Here is a 27,324-nt window from a genome sequence, read left to right on the forward strand (position 1 = left end):
GGGGCCAAACCGTTAGATAATCCCGACGTCCCGTCGCTGCCCTCTGGACATCACCCTGGACATCACCCTCGGGGGCACGACAGCTGAACTAAACTACCACACCGTGTTACAGCAGTTTTTTTTCACTCAATGTTGTAAAAACAGTGATAAATACAATGTAGAGAATGAAAGAGTTGGTTTCACGCTTTTTGATTCAATTCAATGGATGTTGTGCGCACTTAGGGGCAGTATAATACAGATTTATGAATATGCAGCGCAGACATTCATGACTCAGTATGCTGCACCAATATCTGTTCTTCGCAGAGGATAAAAAATGTATGCCGGTGGGCGTTATACTGTCTATCGACATGTGTTGCTTTGTTGTTTGTGGTCTAGTATTTGTTACAGGGTTAAAAGACTGCCTCATAGATGCCCTTGTATGGCCTTTCACCATTTTGTGTTAGCATTAAGCTAGCAGAGGCTTCGTGGTTATTTTAAATACATGATCCTCTTTGTTTTGTTTGACTGTCCACTTCAACTGGGAGGAGCAATAAACACTGCGATCGTACATCATTTCACGCCAGAGTCAACCAGCAAAACAAAGCTCTAGAAATACAATCGCTCGTGACGCATTGCAATTCCGACAATTAAACAAGCTGGCGTTATCATGCTAATAAAGAGCGAGCAGACAAAGAGCCGACACATAAACGCTACAATCTGACCATCACAGTGGGCCGTGTGTGTGCGTGTGTGTGTGTGTGTACGTTTGCATGTATGCGTGTGCGTGAGAAAGTGTGAGGATGGCTTGCCAAGACGACCACGGACAGCTGCCCGACTGCAAAAACAAATGCGCACACACACAGACACACACATTGTGTCTGCACTGCGCTGACATCGAAGCCTTGGAAAAACACACACACAAACACAAAGCTGGCTGTGACTGGCCACTTCCTGTCAGGCGGCGCACAGCTGCCAAGCTCTGAACACATGCCCAGTGCGTTTTTTTTGTTTTTTTTTCACCCCAACATCTTAATGTGAGGCGGTTAACGTTATAAAAAGGCAATTTGGAGCAGCAAAGAAGCAGTAGGTGCAGAAAGCCTCTGGATGAAGAAGCCAACCAGACACAGGAAACGAGTAATTAAAGCTGCGAGAAAGCGATTCATGTGCCCTCGGACCCACCTTAATCGTGGCCATTCTTGGGAATAATCAAACTTGGACGCCATGCTCCATTCACGTTAGATAGCATAGATAAATAAAATTACCCTCTGTCCAGATTACCTGCTTCTAATTGGGGCTCATTTTAGTCTAAACTGGCAAAAACCCTGTTCAGTTTCAGGAATAGGGGCTTGAGACGTTTTTCTGTATATTATGTGACGTTCAGTGAAGAATTTTTTTTTTTTTTTTTAATGGGCCATTTAATTTTAAGAAATGCACCACCCTTTGATGTAAGACGACCATTAAATTTGTTTTTTTATGACCAACTGTGACCTCGCCAAGGCCAAACTTTGAAGCTCTAATGCTTGTTTCTAAGCATAATTGTCTGCAGAGACGTCTGACTGCGTGACCCATCAGTGGCCCACATATGAGGCCCCATTGTGCGTGGCCGACATTTGCTCCCAGCAGATAGCTTCGACAAGATTTCTTGAAGAATTGGCTAATGTGTGCCTTGGGGGGCGAGGTAAGGGTAAAAGGGCGAGACTGCGTATTCTGCACTCACTTGCTGAATAGTTGATTGGGTCTACTATTGTTAAATACAAGAGCTCTTTGCCTTTCCTAAGGGTGTTTCAGCAGTTTATTTATTTTTTTTAGAATCGCTTATTCTACCGATTGGCCCATTCCATAATCGGATACAAATTAATTTGGCATCATGAAACAACAAAATGTGCCTGTGATGAACAGGTATTGTTGTTGTCCACTTGGGGTGGCCATTTTTAAATTGCTCACTGTATCTGTGACAAATAAGTGTTTGGCTTTAAAATGTATTCACAGCTTGTTCACACCTGTAACTGTAGCATCTTGTGTATGAATGTGCTTATTACGTTTTTTTTTTGGTTTGTTTTTTTGTTTTAATCTCAGATTTTGGACATTCCCTTTTACGCACCGTTTTCAAATTAAGTTGCTAATTGTTTCAGCCCGATAAAGAGAGCCTGTTCATAACCAGTTAAATGCTTCATGTTTATTAGCATGATCCAATTGAGCCATGCACCACCTTCAATATGCCAACAGAGTTAACGCACCCCCCTCTACCCAAAGTATACTCTCTCCAAAAAGTCAAAACAAAGCCTCTGTTCATGGCCAATATAAAATCACTCCAACCCTTGTGACACTTCTTAATCACATGCACCCCCAGAGGCGCACGACCCCCCCCCCCCCCCCCCACACCCCCACAAAAAACAATAATGTTAGTGATGTAAGGTTGGGTTATTAATCAGGTTAGCAAGTTGGCAGCTAAGCTAACAAGGTTGAATGTTACCAATTGTAAAGTTGAAGTTCAGTCACATAGTCAGCTAAATCTATCATAAATAAACAGGCATGCCTTTGGGGGGGGGACAGACACCACACCTCAAATAAATCACCAATTTGAATACATTCATGTGATTGGAGAATGGACTTACCCAGCAGACAAGGGGTGACAGCATGAAATGCTCCAGCAGGGGGCTAAAAACCTCACTTTCCATATTTTACTAGCACGTTGATTGCGGTATATGGAAAGAAAATGGGGAGGGAGGGGTGTGAATGTGACGGGTTGCTTTAGACTTCACTCATGTGGTTGATTGGTTTAAAAAGAGGCGCATTTTGGCGGCTTTGAGCAGAAATTGGGGGGGGGCAAAAGGAGGGGGAAAAAAGAAAGGTTAATCCACAAATGTCTCGACACGACCCAGCTGTTCTCTCGAAGCCATTTCAAAACCAGCAGCGTCCATGAAAGACGGATAAATCCCGGGGTGCTAGATAAAATACATTGTCGCAAAAATATATAATATATATAAAGTATATAAAAATTAAAAAATGTGAATAATAATCCAGCCTTTTCAGATTCCAGACAGCAGTATCAGTCCTCGTGTCCGAAAAAAAGTACGTGTAACTCCATTCATCCCCTGGTCGCTAATGGGGCTGAACAGAAGCAGCTGAGGAGACCTAAGCACCACCCCCTCCATCTCTCGCTCGCTCGCTCTCTCTCCCTCATTCTCCCTCGCTAGCTCCCTGGGCGCATCCTACTCCGAGAGAAAAAATAGGGCCTTGCTCTTCGGTTCTCGTTTTATCTTTTGTTGTTGTTTTGTTTTTATTTTAAGTTGTTTTTTTTGGGGGGGGGGGCTCAAGTGAATTAGAATACACCCACACATTACGTACAGTTATTAATGTACTTGTATTAGATTATTAAAGGAAAAAAAATAAAAATAATATTGTACGTACGTTGGTGTTGCTTGTGGGAAGACAAAAAAAAAACTACTTGTAGTGGTCATTTTCAACAAGAATGACTCTCTTGTTTAAACATACCTGTATAATTTCGTAAGGGTCCACTTTTGAATGACACCGTGTACACGATAAAATGAACTGCGAATACATTTTTATAAAGTGAAATGTCCTTGAGGTTAATCCAATTCCATATTTAATAAATACAAGAAATAAACATTTATTCAAACTACCTTAAACACTCGAAAATGTGCGTTTTTTTCTGTTAAGGGGGTAATGACAAAATGATATGTTGCAGCTCAAGTATGAGGTGAATAAAAGTCACATTTGTTGTCATTGACAGGTAAGGATGCACACACTACGGTGATTGTGGTGGCTCAGCAACTTGCATATTGATTCCAGATCAATGCCCGGAGCACAGGAGACACATAATCAACAAGTGATGGATGACTCATTAATTGAAAACACACGGCCTGGGATCAGGGCAAGAGCTGTTTTAGACGATTACTTACCCGAAAAAAACCTTCAACACAAGAAAGAAGTAGTCCTCCTGGCTTCTGTTTGCTATTGAAAAATCACCATTTGGTATGGCATGAATATAAGAAAATATTGATCGGAATACCTGGACGATGAAGGTCTCGCTGATGGTCTGCCACTCTGCTGGTGCTGAAATTGGAAATCAATGTTTGACAAATAAAGCCCCCCGTTTAATGATACAGAGGCGTGTGGACTAATGACTTAATACCAAAGGGAAATAATGTCAGCGCATTGCAACCTTCTGCCTCCTGTTGAATGGAAAGAATTCATGGCTATTGTCATATTTAGGCATAAATTCTGGCCTTTTTCAAAGTGAAACTGGTTCCCTGGGGTCTTACTCACGTGGTTGGGACATCCTTTTGTGAAAACACGCCAAGAATCAGTAATTACAGTGCAGTATTTTAGTTGTTACTGAAATTAGCCTGTTTTGCGGGGGCAGTCTGATCCATATGACGAATCATGACAATACATACATATATATATTTACTGTCATTGGCTGGCAACCGGTTCAGGGTGTCCCCCGCGATAGGTCTAGGACCCCCCCCCCCCGCGAGGATAAAGCGGTTCGGAAAATGAATGGATGGGTGAATGAATGCATTATTTACCATTCCTGCAATAAATACACTCACTTTAAATTAGTTGGTCTCTGGCGCCCCCCTGTGGCGAGTTTGAATGGCGCCCTGTGCCAAAGCCACCCCTCCTCGCTCGATACCGATGAAAACACACTGGAGAGGACCTTTCATTTTCTATGAATTGTGTTGAATTATAAACAAGAAATCAACAATCGCAAATAATTAGGATTATAAGGGAAAAACAAAGAAAAAAAACCCTGAAATCTTAGATGATGAAATTATTTAAACCGTGCCTTCTGGCCTACAATACACGGGGTCATAAAGCATTATGCTAATACACATACTGATTAACATAATATTTACCTCACAACTGGTATTTACAACTATTTACACGAATGTCTACGTTTACTAAAAAAAAAAATAAGGCAAACCGCAAACTGTTGAAATGCTTTTTTTAATTAAATACACTTCAATATTCCAGTAATAACCAAGCTATGAAGAACAACCATCCACACAAACAGCTTTGAAAATGTACCACTGTCATGATTTAATTTTATGCCCATGCAAAAACAAACCTGGCATCCGACTTTATCATATGTTATTCTTTCTTTCTTTCGTTTTTTTTTTTTTTTTAAACAACACACTCTCGCCAAAAAGCTAATAAGGCTTTCTTCTACTCTGTGACATGAGTCATTCTCAACTGTCCATCCAGTTAAAGGTGAAAAATGACTAGAAAGTACACATGCATATTTCATCATCATCATCGTGTAAAACTGCATATATTTTGATATTTATGTATGGTTGCTGTGGCTTGGACAATAAGTGTCACACATGTTTTTCCTCTGCAAACAGTCAATATTTATATGATGTAAAAGCTGCACAGTGGATGAACGTGTTTAAAGTTTAGGTAGTTGGTGCAATCACTTTCTATTTGGTCACGTGACATTATGTACAACACATAGATTCAAAAGTAGATCCATACCCTGTCTTGTCTGTCAGGTGGAAAACAAATGGAAGCTAGGAAGCTGGAGTGACATCACGGATGGGATAACACTCCCAAAATTAAAAAAAAAAAAAGTGACAGGTGCAGTGCACAATGTTGACCTGGTGTTAAAATTATCATGGAGAAATAAAATCGAAATGCTTAAATTAAAAAAAATAATCATGTGAGGAATTGAAAACAAATGAATAATTACATAAAAAGAAAAAAAAACATCTAATCTCAGTATGTATGAAAAACCAAAATAATGTAACACAAAAATGAAAAAAATTAACAATTTAAATGACAAAAACACAATGTTAGTAGGGAAAAGTAATTTAAAAAAATGAAAATAAATTCAAAATATAGCACATTTTTGTCTGATTGAGATTTTTTTCACACAGATTTCAAAATAATTTACGGAAAATACAAAAATAGGGGAAAACTGAAATGAATAAAACTATTAAACAAAATTGTTTTATTAAAAAATAATCTGTTTTATTCTAATAGTGGAAAAAAGAACAGAAAAAAACATCCTACAAAAATAAAGATAACAAAAGGTGAAGAAACTACCAAAAAAAAAAAACCCACACAAATAAAGGTAATTTTCGTGGTTCAGAGGTGATTTGAGATAATATCCAGAAAAAAAAAATCTGACGATGAGCTATCATAAAAATAAAATGTTGTGCCTAATGGTGTCACAATTCTGGAGACATGATATTGGACCAAGATATGATGGTGCAAAAAAACGTTTGCACTGTTTCCTCTTAAAGGGACGACGTTGGATTGCATGTGCTCATGTGACTTCTTGTACGTGTGTGACAGTAGCAAAGGCTTGCAGCAGTTTCATACATTTAAACCCTTTTTCCAGTTCTGACTTTGAAAAAACATCCAAAACACTGAACAACAAGTACATTTACAACAAAGAAAGGACCTGCCGGTCGATTGCCTTCAGCCAGAAAAAACAAAAACAAAGACAAAAAGCTCCTTTAAGGACGATTCCTCCCATCATGCCTTGAATTTTTTAAAAACATTTTTTCTCGTTTTTTTTTTGTTCTTTGCCTCGTGTTTCAGCCGACAATCCACAAACATGCTTGTAGAAGCGAAACACACAAGTACGGCAACTCGAGATGGACAAGAAACACGAGACTTGGGGCGGGGGTGTGGATGACATCATCATTTATCATCACGATGAAGACAAGGGAGGAAGAGGAACAACAGTCGGATAAACAGTCCACGCCGGTGGACGGGGAATCATGCTGACGCAAAAGTACATGGAGAATATTTTGAGCATTTATTCCATCTCCTTGATAACCACCTTAAGGTCCATGTACGAGTTCACACGTTGTCCCTCATTAGCAAGACATTTCAGTGCGCTATTCGAACGACCCCCCCCCCCCAAAAAACCCTTTATGACATTTCTGCACCCAAGTAGGGCAACACTGGCATTCCAGTGGGCAACTATTTGTTATTAGCGAGCCAAAAACAGCATTATGCTTCTACTAGCGGAGTCAAGGAAGCTAATAGTACGTGTACGCATGCTAAATAGTGTGACGAACACGAAATCTGCCAGCGCGTCGTACCGGTGGATCTTCGGCCTTTCAAAATAGTCAACTATTTTTTTTTGTAACTTACTTTTTTAACCGGAGAACTTTTCATCAGGATTTTCTTTTTTTTTTTTTTTTTTGCTCCAGTTCTGAATCTGCTCTCGTTTTTTCTCAACCACATCAGATTTTCATAATGATGATAATATGCACGGTAATAATAATAATAATAATAATTTATAAATTCGATACAGCAACAGGTGCATTTTTTTGAAAAAAGAAACGTCATAAATATAAATTACAACACATGGTAAAAATCCTACTCGTTGATCTGTCATACGAGCGAGGACGCATGTTGTACTAATACACGGACCTTGAGGTGGACATCGAGGATATTGAATAAATGCAGCTTTCCATAAAGACAAGTCTTTTCGCACACTAGGTCGGACAACTAGTAGGACGAACCACATGTAACTTACTAGTGAGGTGAAACTACTTGTAGTCTGAGCTCGTGCATGACGCATGCCTACTAATTGGGACAACATTGTCACTTGTGCAACACTGTATAGTTTAATAGTATGGTTTAATTGAATGCCGGTAGGCTAAACGTGGTACAAGCAGTGATTTAATTAAAAAAAAAAAAGCAAAAAACGTTTTTCTTCTAGTGTGTTCTCGTCATTTTACTAGTGCGTTGAATTGTCTTCCTAGTCAAGATAACAAGCGTACTAGTGTGCGAATGCTAAAGCGGATGTCAAGGATATCAAATAAATAATCAAATGGCTTGAAATACAGCACACTGGTTCTTTGTAGAAAGACTTTGTCCAGGTGAACGTTTTATTCACCACCCGATGACATTTCTGTGCGAAAAAAACGTGAGACCGTTGTACTAGTGCGTAGAACTGTCTGACTAGTGAGGACAAAGCACGAGTAGTTGGAAATATTTTGACTAGTCACAGTCATTCTACTTGTGTGCTGAATTGCCTTACTAGTGAAAACAATGAGCATACTCGAGCTTAACGTGGATATCAAGTATAAAATAAATGCTCAAACGGCTTCCCATGCACACACACACTGTACATCTTGCATATCAATACATCATATCAATTCACACATTAAATAAAAACTCCCCAAAGTATGTTAAAATACATAAAAAACACCAATAAGAGTAGAAAATAATCATAATTAAAAAAATGAAGGTCCCTTTAAGTAACGTGACTAAACAAAGTCCAAAATCGGACATTTATGCTAATTTCTCATTAGTGCCTCACAATTCGCCTTGTGTGTGTGTGTGTGTGTGTGTGTGTGTGTGTGTGTGTGTGTGTGTGTGTGTGTGTGTGTGTGCGGGCAAGCAGACAAGACGACAGGGGCGGGGCGGCGGCATTGAACCCGCGCACCCTCGGCAAACATGCACCATCCACGTGGAGGAACCGCACCGGTCCGTTAGTGGGCCTCCTGCTCTTTCAGTCAAGCTAATTAGTTTTGTTGTTATTGTTTTTAATAAGTGGTTTTGTTGTTTTTGTGTTTGTCTATTCCCTCTTTTGACATTGTCACCACTGTTGTATTGTGCCCCCCTCAGCTTGTAAGTTGTTACCCTCGTTCCAGGCCAGGATGCTCGCAGGCACGGCAGAGTCAACGCTCCACCAAACAGCTTGAAGAGTTGAAGACGAGCTGAGGGAGAAAGAACGTGAAAACTAGTCATGAGTTTGCAGAAATAGGCACAGTAGGCAAAACTGGTACTCAAGTAAGACTACTGGTGAATAACTTCATTTTTTCCCCTAATCAGAGCCTGAACGTCAAATGAAACAAAAATAAGTGCAGTATTTTCTGCACCATAATGCGCACCTAAAAGCATAAAATGTTCTCAAAATGCACCTTATATGGACATAGTATTTTTAAATGTTCTGTAAAGCACTTTGTTACAGCTGCAGCGGTTCTGTAAGCTCTATTTCACACGTGTCAAACTCAAGGCCCGGGGGCCAGATCCAACCAGGTCATTTTAAGTGGCCCGCGAAAGCAAATCATGTGCGTCAACTTTCTAATATCTGTACCGAAATGTCAAATTGTAATGTGTAACCAACAGAAATGGCGCACATCTGTCTTGGTCCGGTCAGACCTTACCACGCGTTGCGTTCACTGCAGCGGCGCGGCGGGAGCTCCCGAGCAGTGGAAGTGGACGTTGAGCCACTTGGCGTCGCGGCGCTGCCACACGCGCGTCTCTTCCGACTGGCAGGAGCGCGGGCGGCCCTGCGCGTCCATGTATTGCGTCAGGCGGATGTAGGCGATGCACGCTGCATCCTCGCCCATCAGATGCACGTGAGGGTTCAGGATGGTGGTGTGCACCGGCTTGTTGTTCTTACTCAATACTGATTGGGGAGAAGGAAGCAGATGGCCACCTAGCTTAGTTTCGTCATAACCAGAGGTGAGCGTTAAATCAGTACATACAGTATAGATACAAAGACGATGAGAACAATATTGCTAAATGAAGGCGTATCCAACATTGTGATCGGTATAAACGAGGACCAAAAAGTCGAACGTACAGTTGTCAAAGTAGAACTTGTGGAAGTCCATGCCTTCCACCAGATTCCCCAGAGCTTCCGGCTCAAAGGAGGTCAGGCCTGGATCACAGATTCTCCTGTCACGTGACAACAAAAATGATACAGGAAACTTCATGGACACCACCGGAACGTATTGTTTGCACTCGAATAGCACATGCGGACATAGTATGCATCCAGCAATATCCCTAACTCCCATTTTCGTGATTTTTCTTCAAACAGAGGTTCTACGATAACAGGTCAACTGGTGTCATGAAAATTAATTTTGCTTCAAATTTGGAGATGAACACATCGTGATAAAAGAACAACAACTACAAAAAAAACATACGTGTAGGCCTCAAAGTCGCCATTGTTGATGGCTTCAATCAGCTGCTCGGTCATCTTGATGATCTCTTGTTTGCGCCCTGAAAGTAGACAAACAGGAATTTAAAAACTTTGCAACAGGAAGTCAAAGACCTTGAAAATATACAAACGGGAAATTAAAGATGATGAAACACAAACAGCAAGCAGAGAATTTGTAGACAAACAAACAAACAAACAGGAAGTTAAGATCCTAAAACAGGAAGTGAAAGACCTTGAAACAAAGAAAAAGACAATTTCATCAATACTGTATCTTGATTGATGGGTTCCGATATGATTGAAGAATGGTACATTTTCAATTAGAACGATTCGACGGGGCTCGATTTAGCGTGAGATTTAGCGTGATTACGATTCAATTTGATACGATCTGGCTTTTGTCATGTTTCTTCATATTTAACAACATTTAAAGCTCTCCAGAGCCCCAACTATTCAAGTTAATTCAACTCAACCATAAAACAAATGATCAACAACATCAAACCAATTTATAGGAATTTATACATGGTGAGCATCACTCATAAAAGATGATTCAACACGTATCTCGATACCAGTCAAGGATGATACATTTTAAAATGTGATGATTCGATTGGGTTTAGTTGAATCCAAGCCGATTTTTCAGTTTAAATCAGTTTTCGTGACACCCTTAATAAATTGGAAGTTACAGACCCTAAACCGGCCAAACGGTAAATTAAAAAATACAAAACACATGAACGGGAGTTCAAATACCTCAAACGGTGTCATCATCATTTAACCGATTTATTGGAAAAACGAGAAGCGACACATCCAGAATGATCGAGTGTCGTGGGCTCCTGACGTGTGACTGTTGTGAATGTCTGCAAAAGGTCCTGAGTGCCACTAGGTGGCAGCAGAGGACTGGAAAGTGTCATTAAAGAAGAGTTGATTGATGGCGGTTGGTTTACCGGGCACAAAGTGGATTGGGAAACGGTAATGGGGGTGAGTGGGTGAAGTTTATCGGTTGGTGTGTGGGATGTGGGGTTATAATTATGGATAAGATTATAGAGTGCTATGACTTACAGTATAGGTTTAATGAGTTAGAAGTAAAAGTCTAGGATTAGGAGTTCAACCTTAAAACCTGGGCTCGGTAATATCCTGATCACGCGCTTTAGAATGTTAAACATGCGCTAATGCTAACATATTAGCACAAACGACTAGAGAAGAAACCTATCATCATCCTGTCCTGTCCTGTAAGAGTTTCTTCCTCGTCGGGGAACACACAGACCTCCCAATTTTCTTTCATGACGTGCTTTGTTAGCTCTGGACTTCTTGTAAGAAGATTAGCAGGTCCTGAGACTAATTACAGGATTAAGTGTCAGTGCCACCATGTGCCGTTCAGGCACGACACCACCCATATGCTAACGTAGCCAGATCACGGACAGGAGCTTCTGCATTGATACCGCAAATTTTTTTTTCCAAACAAAATTTGAATATTACAAGATATCGCTCGCATATTTTTGACTGTTTTATAATTTGACCCCCCCCCCAAAAAAAAACAAAAAAACCATACAAAATCACAGTATTTAATATAGAAACAATATGCTGACTGTTACAAAATATAACCTTTTTTTCCAAATAACATGCATCCATTTTCGGATCCCCTGATCCTCACATGGCACACAGAAACGAATAACCATTCGTGCTCACACTCACACCTTGGGACAATTTCGAGTGCTCCATTAACCTGCCATGCATGTTTTTGGAACGTGGGAGGAAAGCGGAGTAACCGGAGAAAACCCACACAGGTACGGGGGAGCACATACAAACTCCATCCAGAATCTGGAATCGAACTCTGCACATCTGCACTGTGAGGCGGACATGCTAACCAGTCGCTTACTGTGCCGCCTTCAAATAGCATTTAAATGTTAAATCACATTCATTTTAATTTTTGAAAGGTTGTACTACAAATTACAACTGGGGGCGTTTTATTATGCACTCAACTGCAGATGACAGGAGGTCATTTTCAGACAACTTAAAAAAAATGTCATTTAAATCAGTGGAACTGCAGTTAAAACTACATGAAAAATGAAACAAACCCAAACAAACAGTCTCTTATGGAGAAGGAAACCACATTGTGGATCAACAAGACAGCACATTTGAATTCCATCTGTGAGACTGGTTCCCATCCTCGGTAGGTGCTGTTGTTTTGGCGAGCAATGTCATTTCAGAATTGAAAAGCAGCATGCTGAGAAGATGAAAGTGGACAAGTACCTTTCCTACCTTTCATCTCCTCCTCTTCGGCGTTGTTGCAACTCTCCGTTGAGCCCTGCCGGGAAAACAACGCCAAATGTTTGAGAAAGATCAGAAAAAAAATAAAAAGACGAATGACACCACACGACGTATGAAACAAGCCTGACGAATGGACAGATGGACACACAAAGACCTCTCAGGAGCACAAACCAGCCTCGGTAGCATTCATGCATATGATTAGATATATGTGGATATGTATATATTTCAACGCTATTGAAAAATGTTTATTGAACCACTGCAATGGCTGAGCATATCGTCGTTATCCTGTTAAAAATACATTTGCCCTTTTTTTAAATGTTTACGTGAATGCAGTATCTGAACCGGTGGACACCTCATTAACATAAACATTTCAAAAACAATGACAAAAATGTGGACATGTGCCTATCACAGAACAGCGACGATATACTAAAATTTGTTGACTAATTGTGGTCACCTTTAGGTTAAATACGGCTTAATCCGCTGAACATACTAAAGAAGTTATTGTCTACTTTTTCATTTTTAAACATTGTTATTGTATTTGTATTATATATTTTTATGATTTAAAAAAATGTATTATGTTTATGATTTTTTTTTTGTGGGTCCACCAAGAATTCTACAATATATAGAAAATAGATTTTTTCATGATTTTGATGACTTTTTTTACACTACTATTTTCAAGTTGATTTCCTGATTTTTATTAAATGAGTGCTATGAAGTATTTTTTAAATCTACATACAGTATCTAAATATATATTTATTACTATTTAGAAGAGTTTTTTCCTTTACTACTTTTATTATAATTTCTATATAAATTTTTTTTGATCTTGAAATTTTTTTTGCCTATATACCCATGATGTATTTCTAATCCTCAGATTTCTTTCTCTTTTTTTTTTCTCCAATTTACAGTGAGCATCTTACCTTGGTACCCTCGGTTGGGTTGTGCACGACAGTGGTCTGCGAATCCTGGCGGGAAGTAGGAAACACTTTACCATGCAGGGATGAATGATGGATGGATGAAGGGCAAGTGGCCAAGGAATAACAATGCATTCCATGACAATATACACATCGCAACAAAAAAAAAAAACAACAACAACACACGGTTTGTTCCTTGGCGAAATGGGAGTGTGCACCTTCTTTCTACTGCATATCTCCTCTTCCTCCACTCATCTACTTAAAAACAACAAGATGTGTGTGTTTGCGTGCGTGGATGGCACGAAGATATGCAAGGATGGGAGGATGGCCATCGGAACATGAATGAAACATCATGAAAAGCGTCACGCGGCTCAAGCGTCTTTGCCCGGGGAAGACTTGTTCAAAGAGGTATCAAGACAGACAACCAGATGAACGAATAGACAGCGAGCGAGCGAGCGACACGGGCTCATCATCTCACCATCAAACAAACACTCGAGCTGGACTTCCTTTTCTGACAAGACAGCGATGAAGAGGAGGAGGAAAATAAAGGAGCAAGAAAATCATAATCAAAACGAAGAAGCGGACACATTTTGGCGCACATAGGGGGTGGGGGGGAAGCTGACGGCTTAAAAAAAATAGTAAGCCATTGATAGAAAAACAAGTATAAAAAAAAGCACTCAGATCATGAAAATATACAGGTGCGGCGCAATAAGTTTGAAAAGGTCATTTATTTCAGGAATTTCATTTTTAAAATATAGATTCCTTTTACACATTTTCAAACTGGTTTCTTTACTACAAATCATTTTGATTTTTTCCGATGAAAGACACTGGACTGTGCCCGACCATGAACAGCCAAAATCCATGAGTAGCTGACACTTCTTTATGTGCACCATTTATTAAAAAAAATAAATAAACTGAAAATTTTCTCAGAACTGTTTGCTTTAAAACTTTTATTTAGGTACAGATTTTAATTTACTTTTATGTACATCATGTTTTCAGTAGTAATTTTTTTTCAGGGGTTAGGACACCAGGCCCGCCAGAAAAAATGTGTACATCTGCGAAAAATTGACGATTGTTCTAATCGTCATGGTAAAAGAAAAATTATTAAAAACAAAACAAAACAAAAAAAAAACCAAAAACACAATTGAGCTGGGGGATTGAGCAAAAAAAATGTAAATAATAATAATAATTAACCGCACAAAATATTTAAAGCATAAAAAAATGGTACATTTTACTTAATTACGTTACTAATGTTTGGTTTGACTTTTAGTACAATACTACGGAGAGCTAATTTTCTTTTTACCGGTCAAAACGCATTACACAAAGAGGTTGGTCTCGACAGTGTAAGCGAAATATATATATTTTTTTATATATGGTGCCAGGTCAAAAAAGTTTTACTGAGTTGGCCTTGAATCCTTGTTTGGGGTCTTTTGGCTTCAACTCTTTAAATAACGCCGACTCTTTATTGCATGCACAAACATTAAGCGCCACTAAGCTTGACAAAGAAAAGCACATTTTTTTTGCTTAAGCAAAAACATAAAACAATTCGACCGAGTAAAATCTGCACACGCGGGCAATCTAATAATAGCCTAAAAGTCTGAGAATAAGAAGAGAAAAGTGGAAAGTCACTGCAGGTCATACTGAGGGAGCTCGTGGAAACGTACCTTCACGCCGTCCGACTTTTTGTTTAATAAGGTTTTGCAAGCTGCAACACAGAAAGGACAAGAATTAAGTCAAGGTGTTCTGAAACCATTAAAAAAAAAAAAAAAAAAAACTTTCCAAAAATTTTTTGGCAATTATGCTATTAGGCTAATGAAATGTTTATGCAGGAACAGTGACACAGGAAAGGGTCTGGCTTAAAATATTTGTATTATATTTTCGGGGGGTCCCCTAATTATAACACGGCAACAAAATTTACTGAGAACCGCCCCTTGGAATGAGATGACACCCATATAACCAAACGGCACAAAATTGGGTGGACATGTCTATTAAAACAGGACGCACGGAAAAGTCTCAAGGACTCACGCCTGAGATTGACCAGGAAATCGACCATTTAGGTTGAAAGTAGCCATTTTTGGACCAACTCTAGAGCTGGAAAGCTAGAAAAAAAATTTCCCTGATCACCACTTTCACTGATCAATAAAAAATTGGGTGTCATAGCACGATGCATGAAAAAGTCTCAAGGACGCATGCCTGATATTGAACAGGAAGTAAGCCACTTTAGTTCAAAGCAGCCATTTTGGGGCGAGTTTCAGCATTGGAAAACTAGAAAAAAAAAAATTTGCCCTCGTCACCACTGTCACCGATCAACACGAAATTGGGTGGATATGTCTATCATAACATGTTGCATGAAAAAGTCTCAAGGACCCATGCCTGAAATTGAACAGGAAATTGGCCACTTTAGTTTAAAGCAGCCTTTACGGCCGTCTTCTACTGAGAGAAAATGAGAAAAAAATTTGCCCCCGACACCAGTTTCACTGATCGACATGAAATTAGGTGGACAAGTCAACCATTACAAGACACATTAAAAAATAAAAAAAACTCTCAAAGACCCAGGCCTGAAATCGAACAAGAAGTCGGCCATTTTGGATTGAAGCTGTCATTTTGCAGCAAACGCCAGTGCTGGGAAGTTTGATAAACAGCCCGATGTCGATTTGACCAAACGACAAGGGTCAGCCTGCGCACAATGTTCATTTTAATTTTTTTATTGCTTTTCAATCCAGTCAAGTTCATTTGTGAACCGCAGTTCAGTTGTATTTAACTTTCAAGTACAATTTGCATTTAAGCTTTCAGAATTATTATTGACAATATTTTTCAAAACACATTTTAATTTAAAACACATTACAGTTAATTGGAAGGAGACAATTCACGCCGTGATTTCCAATTTGGAAAAAAAACATAACTTTGAAGGTTGCCATGTCAACTACTCTCACAGTTGACAGTCCGGAAAGTGGTCAAATATCATCATGACATTCCGAGCGTCACGTTCTAGTGGTCTTCCCCTTACCTTCCGTGTTAAAGAGTTGGAAGAGTGGCAGTGAAAAAAAAAAAAAAAAAAGCAAGAACTTATTGATTCAGGTTAGCCTTTCAAGAATGCAGACAAGACCACCATTGTGGGCGTCATGCTTTTGACATGCAGCATTCACTTCAAAAGACAACAATCGGACCTTGAAATTGAATACCAGCAGTATCCGAGTACTTGAATAGCACTCCCTTTGTTAGTATCGACTAAAAAAATTGGATTGTATGGTAGGGCAGTGATCAATATTTATATGATTTCCACTTTAATGTAAACCCCAAAGAAAGGGGGAACTGTAATGGTAGTTTGTTTACATGCAAACCAACAAGCAGTCATCACGGGTCATTCATTGGAGCATGTCGCATGCACACTGGCACGTAGGCAGGCATTGGCCGGACATCAGGGTTATCAACTGATGCAAAAGTGGCAGGAATGGGAGCGTTATGGAGCACAGACAGACCAATAGTTACTATTTAATTAGATTACAGTGAACCCTCGCTATTTACGAGAATGAGCAAAATGTGCAAATGTAAAATAAACCTCGAAGTAAGAACACCAGTTTGCCATGTGATGACATTTTGGACTCATTTTGTAAATTCAAGGAGTGGAGCCTGGAGATAAAAAATTTGATGTGTTCCGTGGCCGCGCTTCAGACTCAAAGCACCCATAATTTAAATCATCTGTGCCCATTTCAATGAAAAGCAGTGCCACCCAAAAAAAAAATTTTAATAATGAAAGTGGCACTCTATAATATTGTACTCATTAAAACATGGAGTAATGGTATAATTAAATAGCATGTAAAGAAAGAGTTTCGTCATCAACAGTTTTACTCAGCTTTTGTAAATGACTCAGTAATATCTGTAGTAATGAGCCAATTTTTGCAGAGAATAAAGAATGTATGCCCGTGGGTATTAGTATATTATTTGTCTACACTGTTTGGGTTCAAATATCCGTTCCTCTACACATTATGACGTCGCCACGTGGATGCCATCTATGACGTTGCCCATTATGTGTGAGCATTAAGCTAGCAGACTTAAAGGCAAAGTTGTGTGGTTGTTTAAATCGCACCACATGTAATTAACTTTTTTTTCTCGGTTTGACAGTAAACATCAACTGGTCGTAGCATTAAACAGCCTGAAGCCTCTTTTTTGAAGAATTGTTTACTATTTGCTGTTTATTGTGAAGCGAGTTGCGTAATCGTCCAAAGGTCAGTTTGTAAAACTCATCATCTGAGTCGCTCATCTCAAGGCACCACTGCATTTTGGCAAACGAGCACAAGAATACTTGGATAGGCATAACCACGTATGTATTCCAGCAAATTGTTGAAATTATTGTCAATAAATAAATAAATAAAATCGGCAGTGGGTGAGGGTTCACTGTACAATGGTAAAGAACTGTTTTGCATGTTCAAGAGTAGGCAGGAAATCCAAGCATCCACACATGCAGAAATGCGGAGTGATCAACATCGGATCTTTCTTTTCTATCCTCCATTTATCTGACGCCGACCAATCAAAAGTGGTCTGGTCAGCGAGTAGCAGTAGGGTGGGGGCAGGGGGGCGGTTTGGCTTACTGGGGCATTGCCGCAGACCTCATGCCGACAAACCCGAATGCAAAAGACGGTGATGGTGGGTCAATTGTACCTTCCTGCGCCATGGCGGCAGTGCTGGTTGTGGCGGCGGGACTGGTGTGCTGCCGTCCCACTACAGCGGGACAGAGAGGGATTCAATGTGGGGTGTGGGAAGGGGGTCACGGTTGGGGAGATGGGACGGCAGCCTTGTTTACAGATTAAATTCCAGTCTGTACCTCTGTTGGGATGATTTAAAAGTAGTGCCATTTGACCCCAATATATACAATTTTGGACATTGAATGGTGATATGATCACAGAATGCAAGTTTCTGTACACCTAATTTCAGCCAGCATCCAAGGATTGACTGTGCGTCTGTGGGATTTGCCTTTTTGACAAAACATCCCGTTTTTGTTCTGACTCGAGTGTCTTGACAGGACTCTCAGCCTGAATTCATCAGCTTTGATTAAAAAAACGGATTCTGATTTGGATATTTTACTCAGGAGTCCTGAGTAAAGACATAGACTGCTAGCGTTTTCCAAGACTGATTAGCTAGCAACTTTCTTTGAACAAAGGACTTCAATTTGGATCATCTGACCGGTGTGGTGCATTTCAGTCTTATCTTTGTGAGGTTCATCAAGAACAAGCACTGACTGAGTTAAAACGTAGACTGTTAGCTTAGCTTCTCACGCTAGCTAGCTATCTAGCTAGTTTCTCACACTAGCTAGCCAGCTAGCTAGCTGACTCTCACACGGTCCATCCAGCCGAGACAATCATTCACGACGTCTGTGACCAATATCGCTTACTGCAGTCACATCTGCCGGTGGCGTTGAATGAGAAAGAGCACCAAGTGAATTCATGGACTGCTAAGTTGAGTTTGCAAAAGGACTTCAATTTCGATATTGTGTGACTGATGTGATGCAGTGATGTCTGTCAAAAAAAGAGCACTGATTGACGAAAGACAAAAGACTGCAACGTTAGCTTCTCCTACTAGTTGGGAAAACGTGATGGAGCCGATTGTGTTCCGACTCGAACAGAAACGGCTGAAGTCCTGCGTGACCTAATGAGATGCTCAATAGCTTAAAACCTCCCCTAAGACGCATTCACCGAAGACAGACCCAGAACAAAGCCATCATACACCTGAGACGCTTTCAATGAAGACAGACCCAAAACAAAGCCATAATTCCGTCAGATTTTAAACTTCCGATAACTAAGGTAAGGTCTCAGCCGCACTGTCACTCCGTCTGGATCAACACCGACCAAAAGAAAACAGTTGGCAGCGGCCCCAGGGGGGGCGACTTTACTTACATGGATGCATTAAAACGCCAAAGTCATTAAGGCATTAACGCACCTGGATCAAGGCAACACCCTGATGTGCACTACCCAAAGTGAAGAATGAATAAGACTTGTGTCCATTTCTCCTCTTTGACATTTCGGATTGAGCAAAGACAAAACAAAAGAAAACCCACAAAGATAAAGCCATCAACTCCGACTTACCAGTGAAATTTCTGGACACGAGCATCGTGGTGAGAATGGCTCCCTGTAAAGCAATTTGGACTTTGAAATTATCGGAATATCATTTCATTCATTGAGTGTGCGTGCGAACTTTCACCTTCAGTTTTCTCCTGGCGTTGAACTTGCGCAGGCACTCCACCGTCTCTTGGCGGTGCATCATGGAGGCCACGGTGGAGCGTTGCTGTGGTAAAGGAGGAAGAATGGTGCATCAATACACGCGTACAACAGAAATGAAAGTGTTGAAGACGTTTTTAAGGCCACCTCCATCAAATTGAGGACCTTTCATTTCTTCCATTTGACTTTTGTACATTGCATTGAATAGGGCATTGTGACTCGGCGAGGGACTTTTACTTCCGGAAACACAGCCCAAAAATGGCTTTCATTCATTTTCTGGCTCTCCAAATCCCCAGTTTTTAACCCCCCCCCCCCGCAAAATCCGATAACCGATTTTAATCAATTTTGTAATCAAATTATGACATTATTCAAACTTTGACTAAGTGCCCCTTTAAACGCGCAAACACATTCAAAAAAAAAAAAAAAAAAGCTTTTAAATGTTTGACAATTTAATAGCGATAAATTAACTGCCGCAATGTCTTCAGAATAAAGGGCACATGTCAACAGATTAAAAAAAAATATATTTTCTATTTAAAACAAACAAACAAACAAAAAAAAACACCACACTGTCGCCTTTAGGGAACAAACACCTCACCTCGAGGAAATTAATGCGAGCCAGAGACGTGTCCTCTGAAGTGATGGAAAGTAAGTTTTGGAAACTTTTCCCCCTCAAATGAAGTCAGCGCATGACTTCATTAAGCGGTAAGTGAGGGGGAAGGGGGAAAAAAGAAAAACGACTGGACTCCAAGAAGAAGAAGAAGAAGAAGATGATGATGTAGTATATTTAACTTACGCAGACCCAGGGATGCTTAAGAGCCTGGTCGGCAGTGATCCTTTTGGCAGGGTTAATGGTTAGCATCTGATTGATCAGATTCTTGGCCTCGGGGGTCACCGTGTCCCACTCTGGAGATGGGAACTGAAAACCACAGCAAGATGCACTTATGTAGACATAAATATTCAAATGATCATTACAATGACTAGCTACTAATATTTGCTCTTGTCGAGCCTTCTCCTCAAATGGGGTGGATACATATTCAAATGCAGAGAAAACCGCGATCTGTGTCAAAACAAGTCTCCACCAGAAGTCGTCATTGGAATATAAATCACCGAGATATGAATCCCCTTGACTTCATTGCAGCCGCAACACTTTAAATCAATCTCCCGCACAAAGGAAAAAAAAACAATAATAATTCAAGTCATCACTATTTCTTAGCGGCTTATTTGAGGTGTGGCATTTTTTTCATTCAAGCAGATGTGATTTACTGGCTAAGACATAAGTGTCAAAACTACAGCCCGGGGGCCATTTGCGGCTCGTCATCCATTATTCAGCGGCCCTCGACATGACCCCAAAAAAAAAAAAAAAAAAAAAAAAAACACTAAAAATTAGGAAAAACGAACCTTTCTCTCTATTCAAAGATACAAATGAACCATTTATGGTGAAAATAATTTATTTTCAAAACACTGTAGTGAGTAAAGATAATTCAATTTTAGAGGCAAAAAGAAGTTTCTTCCACTTTGTCCTCAATGGCTGATGAACCCTTCCGTGGACCCTGTAACCTGATGACATGCTAAGCTGTCCAATGTAGTAAACCGCTGTCCCACAAAGGGTTAATGAAGACATCACATTAATGATCCTCAAGTTAGTGAAAAATGGTCACCTTACTACAGTTTGTTCTTTTTTTTTCTCCCCATTCTGAATGTGGAGAAGTGACTCGGCTGCTGTTAAGTGCAGGGCTGGATCTATTCTGTGTGGGAGAGGGCTGTTGCCATCCCCCCAAAAAAAATTTGCCTTTACACCTTGAACAGAAAGCTGATGAAATTAACTAGGCAAGAGAAACTGTACAGCTCCTTTCTTGATTGACTTTAGTGTGTTTACATTTTTTTTTTTTTTTTTTTTTTTACAGTGGCCCTTTCATCCTTCCATTTTTCTATACAGGGCCCACAACCGAAAAAATTTGGACACCCCCGGTCTAAAAGGAAGCCAGTATTTAAGGAAATCCTGCATTTTCACAACAGAAACAGCGCCGCATTATACTGACGTCGTACGCTCCAGCCTTGATCTGCTGGTACAGTTTGTGCTGGTCCTCGTCCCAGAAGGGAGGGTAGCCCACCAGCAGGATGTACAGGATCACGCCTGATGCACACATACATGCCATGTGAAAATGAGTTGCCGGGTTCATGTTACAGTGGGAAGATGACGCCTCTACATACTAACCGCATGCCCAGATATCCACTGGCTTGCCGTACGGGTCCTTCCTCAGCACCTCTGGTGACAAATACCCTGGAGTTCCCGCAAAGCCTGGACACACGGAAACATAAGTATGATATCAGAATGTGCAATTGGAATGAAATGCGGGTAACGGCAAGGGGTGGTGGTGGTCCCAAAAATGAAATGTGAAATTGACCAAACTGTGACAGGAGTACCTACCGAACCAGGCCTGCTGGTCCCCCTGCACTTCGATGGCCAAGCCAAAATCGGCCAGCTTGACTGCTGCTCCCTTCATCTTACTGGCTAGGAGAAGGTTCTCTGGCTGGAGGAGACACACACACACACACACACACACACACACACACACACACACACACGCACGCACACGCGTCAGTATACATTCAGTCGGATGCATTTCTAACATGTTGACTTAGGCATGTTTCCATGCCGCATGGGGTGCACGGAGCCGAGAAAATCGAGCTGGATGAATAGGAGGTGACGTAATGAGTCGCTACTGCAGCAGCCACCGTGACCTCACCCCAGGGTTACCATGGCAACCCAGCCCAGACGGCCTTTGTTTCCTGAAATATATATATAGATTTTTTTTTTGAAATAATCAGGCGAGCGGGCCCTTGTCAATACCAGGGAGGCAAACAGAACACACTTTAGACGATTTGTAGGTGAAACCACTGCTTGTATTTCACACTCCAATCGACAGGGGGCAGCGTAAAGCAAGAAAGTGGCATTTTAATATGAAAGAGGAGGTGACGACACGAATGTTTCAAAACTTGTGGGGAGGGAGTTTGCTTATTAAATATATATTTTTTTAATTGACGTTATTAGCCACACACAAACGTGACGAAATCGATGAATCAACTTGGACTCAATGACTTCATAGTCGATTACAAAATAATCTTTAATCGTTCAACCTCTATATGACACCCATGTGGAATACTTCCTCAGTGTTATGTGACTCTTTAGTGTCTGAGGTTTGGCAGTTTTGTGTGAAAGGGGTTTCTGAATGAATTGGCAAATCACTGTGTGAAATTTCGCTGGGTGCGGTGTGAAAGGCTCATACAGCTAACCGCCGTATCTTCTGATGTGGCTTTCAACGTGCAATTTTGCAGGATCTCTGTGTGAAATAGGCGACTGAAGATTCATGAGGGACCGATTATAGTCTGTCTTGACTGTTATTACTACATCGCAACAGAGCTGATGAGGTCAGAATGCGGTCGAGGGTGACTAATTCAGCTTTGACGGGAGGCGGGGGTTGAAATCGTCACCCGACATCATGTCAACCCGCGCCAGAAATAGCATCTGTCCCATTGTCGTCATGCTCGTACCAGAAGAGAGCGAGGCGAGTCGAAGGAGGGGGTGCAGACAAAACAGGAGAGGAGGGATAGTGAAGAGAAGAAAGGAATAATGCCATAATGTCTCACCTTCAGGTCCCGGTGCACGATGTCATGCTGGTGGATGTGGCTCACGCTCTCGAGGATCTGATTGATGCAGTGGCTGCACACATATGCATGTCACACTTACGTGGAGATATTTGAAGAGTTGATATGCAAAAAGCGGACACGTCTCCATTGAGAAAAGTGATTTTTTTTCTGGTTTCCGTCACTTTTATTTCGAGTTTCCAATAAATTATGTTGAAACTGCTTTGGGGTGTTGATGATGAATAAAATCGAATGGTCGGGGCTGCCTTTTGTTGTCATTATTAATCAGATTTGAGACAACGAGAAAATGGAAAAAAACAAGTTCTGCATAGGCCACATGTGCGATTATCAAAACAGATTCTGTCCTTTTTATTGTGTGAATGTGCGTGCGTGTGTGCGTTTGCGCGCGCTCCGAGTGGGTGGTTCATGCTCGCCAACAAACTACGATCCCAGCTCTTCATAACTTATTCATAAAATGGCATTTAGAGAACCGCACGCTCACAACGGTGCCAGGAAGCAAAAAACCAAAAACATGCAAAGGCATCAGAAATAGGACGAGGACATCATTCGGAACGCACCTGGCGTCTGCCTCGCTGTAATACTCTCTGGCGACAATGTCCTCAAACAGCTCCCCACCAGTCACCCTACACACACACACACGCGCACACACACACACACACACACACACACACACACACACGCACACGCACACACACACACACACACAGTATACCACTACACCATCAGTGACTGATATTACAATAATGATGATTAAAAAATATTTTCCACACAAAATTACATGAAGACAAAAAAAAATTAACTTTTTTTTTTTACTTTTGTGAATGAATAAAAAAATAATAATTTCCCTGCCTACAAATTTTCCACTCCCTTCCAACTTTATTCCAAAGTGGATTCAATTAAATACGAGTGAAACAACATTACAAAAAAAAAAAAAAAAATCCAAATTTGCTAAACACTTTAAATAAATAAATAAACCTCCAATTTCACTCCTTTCATCTTTCCCACATATTACGTGACAGCCAAAATCCAAAAATGATTAAAGTTACCCCCCCCCCCTCAAAATTTGGCCCAAAGTGCCACACGGATACAACGCTAGGAAAGTATTTTGGAAATATTTGTACTTTTTTTTTTTTTTTACCAATTAAAATAACTCATATTTAGCCCTTTTAATTTTCCTCGCCAACATATTGTTGGACTCCTGCCTTGGTTTATTCCAGAACTGGTTCCCTTCATCCTTCCCTGATGAAAATTGGCTAGCAAGGACTCTCGAAAGCGACATTGTATCACCCCTCTGGTAAGCAAGGATACAGTCTCAGTTTCATTGATTTCATTGTTATTTGCAGCCGCGTAATATCTCATCAAAATGCAACATCCAGCGAACGTGCGTACTTACAGGTCAAAAATGAGGTAATGGAAGCCCTCCTCTGAAATGCTGTCATGAAGTCGAACTGGCACAGATAAACAGAAGATGGGGAAAAAGAAATTTCATCAAAGCTACTCGGTATGTCAATCACTGACTCAGACATAGGCAAATATTTTGAGATGCGAGCAGCTGTCCGGGCGATTTATTCATTTATTTATTTTTTGCTTTGACTTCAGTGGCAGTTCTAGAGTGGATCTAAAGGGGCTCTGCCCCCCCGACCCCCGCTCCCTCTTTGTAGCTCCATGCCTGGACTTCCCTGTGTGAAATTTCACTTTGTGCTCGGATTTAAAAAGCACCTTTGGGGTCCGGATGTTATTTGGCTGGATGACAGGCTACCGTATTTTGACTGGAAACTTTTTGAGCTTTCCTGTCACGACCCCGTGTGCCAATAACTCACCTATGTTTGGATGTTTGAGCAGACGACAGATTCTCGCCTCTCGCTCCAATTTCTGGTGATCTAAAAGTAGAGAAAGACAGATATGTTTTACTTCTGTGCATATTTTGTGGTGTGACGCAATCTCATGTGAAAACAACAAAACCAAGCCCATATTTCGGGAATAATGAAAATCCTCCACCCTGGCCCATCATCTTCTCCCATCAATTTCCATTTACACTTACGACGCCCTAATAGGTCCATTTGGTGTCCTTTCGCAGCCACTCGGATGCACCCAAAAAAAAAAAAAAAACACTTAGCGAGGCAGATAAGCTAAGAGGCCAGCAGCTTTTCTGACTTTTGTTGAGCTTGCACATGTGGAGGGACAGACGGCCCCTGATTGTGTTTGCACACACTCGGGCAAATGCCTTTTTGCACTTAGTGAAATTAGTCTTGTGGGTTTGGCTTTAATATAATCATTGTCTGTTCATGATTCCAATGGTGGGGAGAGGATGACCCAGCATGTTTGCGCGTGTGAGCAGATGCATGTTTTGGGCACATACGGAGCCGATAAATGGTATTCAAGGGAAGGGGGTCTCTTTAATCCCACAATTACTGCCCGATAGCAGAATGAATTAAATATGTACTGTACACAAATGTTGCATTGAATTCATTTTAGAATACAGCTGCAACAAATTTTTGTGTGCACGCCAAAAATGTGCATGTATGGCCACAACACTTTAAAAAATGTTTTTATACATTTGCATGGATTTTTTTTGGTGTGAAACAAATGAATAACTTCTTTTGGAATACAAAAGAAGTGTAATCTGAAATGTGGAAAAAGTGAAGGGGAGAATTTGATGATTTTGTTTTAATATTTATACATTTTGGAATAAGCCTTAAAAAAAAAAAAGTGGAAAGAAGTTGAGTATGCATGTATAATTTCCCCAAACTTTTTTAGAATTATGGTACATTTTTGTCAAGAATTTTGAATGAATAAATGAATTTAATTTATTCTGCAAAACAAAATGTGCAAAGCGTCAGCGGTCAAATTGCCAGTCGAGATGTCCAACGGCCACCAGCCATTGCACCCCCCACACGCCCCTCAATAAATAAATAAATAAATAAAGGGTGGAAGTCACCCAGAGGAGCCATTGGAGGCTTCTTATGCTTGTTCAAATGTTCCAAGCGACTGGAAACACGTTGGCAGGAAAAGTGGGAAACACTTCCTCCCTCCGCAGCAAAATACAGAGAGACGGCGGAAAAATGAAGTCTTCCCATGGAAATGCCGGATGCTTACTTTGGAGAACTAAAAAAAAAAATGCTTTATGTCACACTACCTTCTTTTATATATATATATATAGAGAGAGAGAGAGAGAGAGAGAGAGAGAGAGAGAGAGAGAGAGATGGGACATTACATTCCCGCATGGTCCAAAGCCATTTTGACCCCTTAGCATCTGGCTCTCATTCCAAGAGAAGCCACCATCTGACCATCGTGTTCGGGGCAGAGCAAGCAAAGCTGACATCGCACAACCTTCCCGTCTGCGCTATAATTGGGCCATTTCGACCACTTGTATTCTTAGAAACGTGTCGGAGGCCTGTGAAAAGAGAAGGCTATTTTTTTCCCCCCCAATGCTGGCTCACTGTGACGGCTTTATGACGCCAGGGATGACAAGAGGCCTTGGCGGAGAACGGCTGGCCGACACTTGAATGGCTGACTCACCGTGAGGAAACATGAGAGAACATGAGAATGGATTCGGGAGGGAAACTTTGGAGGGACTGTTGTGAGCATCCAACACAAAAGACAATAATTGGGGAATCAAAAGATACTTCTCAATCAGATTCCTCTCTCTCTCCCCCCCCTCCCTATACAGTATATGGTTGCGTGACAAAACAACTTGCAGTTTTGTGACAGGGAATTTAAGCGGTGAGTGGCTTAAAAAGTGAAAGTCTGCATGAAGGTAACTCATAAGTCATTAAAAAAAAAAAAAGAGCGAGAGAGAGAGCGAGTAGGCTTTTGTGGTAGCACAGATAAAAAGTTTTGTCTCTGCTTTGCATCATTAACGTTGTTTTGGGGAGGCAAACTGCAACCGCGCCCACATGATGCACATCCTTTTACAGCTTTATGATGCGGTTGATTCACAGTGTCGGGTCCAGACAGCTCAAAACACACACGCACACACACATATACACACACACACACTCACAGACACACACACACACACACACACACACGCACACACGCGGCACTTAGCCCAACCCAACGAGAGTGATACTGTATTAATGGGACGAGATCATGGCATTCATTTATCCATCAAGCCTCCTCTTCCTCCTCCTCCTCTTCCTTGTTGTCTTTCTTCAATCTGTGGGCAGGATGGATGGATATGCGGATGCCGATATTTGGCGTCTTTGAAAAACGAGTCGTGCTCCCGCCCCCGCGAAAGGCAATTTGCTCGCGCCGATCCGGGGAAGGAGTTTGACGGGACTTTGCGGTGCATTTCAACACATAAAACACACAGCCAAAAAAAAAACCCAACATTTTCGCCAGTGATTTTTTTTAATAT

The 27,324-nt window shown here is 40.9% G+C and overlaps 1 protein-coding gene across 10 annotated transcripts in view; it reads right to left on the minus strand.

Moving 5' to 3' along the window:
- The window catches only part of LOC109509908 (calcium/calmodulin-dependent protein kinase type II subunit gamma-like), a 29,478-nt gene extending 4,528 nt beyond the window's left edge, over window positions 1-24,950 (minus strand). Inside the window, exons 1-19 of one of the 10 annotated variants that reach the window (XM_019859836.1) lie at window positions 24,785-24,950; window positions 24,358-24,412; window positions 23,522-23,587; window positions 22,947-23,019; window positions 21,727-21,829; window positions 21,514-21,597; window positions 21,338-21,432; window positions 20,092-20,214; window positions 19,282-19,365; window positions 19,167-19,209; window positions 17,746-17,805; window positions 14,751-14,791; window positions 13,565-13,597; window positions 13,093-13,137; window positions 12,167-12,212; window positions 9,903-9,978; window positions 9,560-9,654; window positions 9,141-9,385; window positions 6,509-8,690 (exon numbers count right to left, since the gene is read on the minus strand). In XM_019859836.1, coding sequence (XP_019715395.1) covers window positions 9,153-9,385; window positions 9,560-9,654; window positions 9,903-9,978; window positions 12,167-12,212; window positions 13,093-13,137; window positions 13,565-13,597; window positions 14,751-14,791; window positions 17,746-17,805; window positions 19,167-19,209; window positions 19,282-19,365; window positions 20,092-20,214; window positions 21,338-21,432; window positions 21,514-21,597; window positions 21,727-21,829; window positions 22,947-23,019; window positions 23,522-23,587; window positions 24,358-24,412; window positions 24,785-24,935 — 1,506 coding nt within the window. In that variant the 5' untranslated portion in view covers window positions 24,936-24,950 and the 3' untranslated portion in view covers window positions 6,509-8,690; window positions 9,141-9,152. Of the gene's footprint in view, window positions 1-6,508; window positions 8,691-9,140; window positions 9,386-9,559; window positions 9,655-9,902; window positions 9,979-12,157; window positions 12,213-13,092; window positions 13,138-13,564; window positions 13,598-14,750; window positions 14,792-17,745; window positions 17,806-19,166; window positions 19,210-19,281; window positions 19,366-20,091; window positions 20,215-21,337; window positions 21,433-21,513; window positions 21,598-21,726; window positions 21,830-22,946; window positions 23,020-23,521; window positions 23,588-24,357; window positions 24,413-24,784 lie in introns of those variants that run through there. The other 9 variants (XR_002167016.1, XM_019859829.1, XM_019859828.1 and 6 more) reach the window with 9 other exon arrangements.
- Window positions 24,951-27,324: the final 2,374 nt, after the last annotated feature.

Source organism: Hippocampus comes, unplaced genomic scaffold (genome assembly GCF_001891065.2).
Source record: "Hippocampus comes isolate QL1 unplaced genomic scaffold, H_comes_QL1_v1.1 scaffold64, whole genome shotgun sequence".
Lineage (NCBI taxonomy): Eukaryota > Metazoa > Chordata > Actinopteri > Syngnathiformes > Syngnathidae > Hippocampus > Hippocampus comes.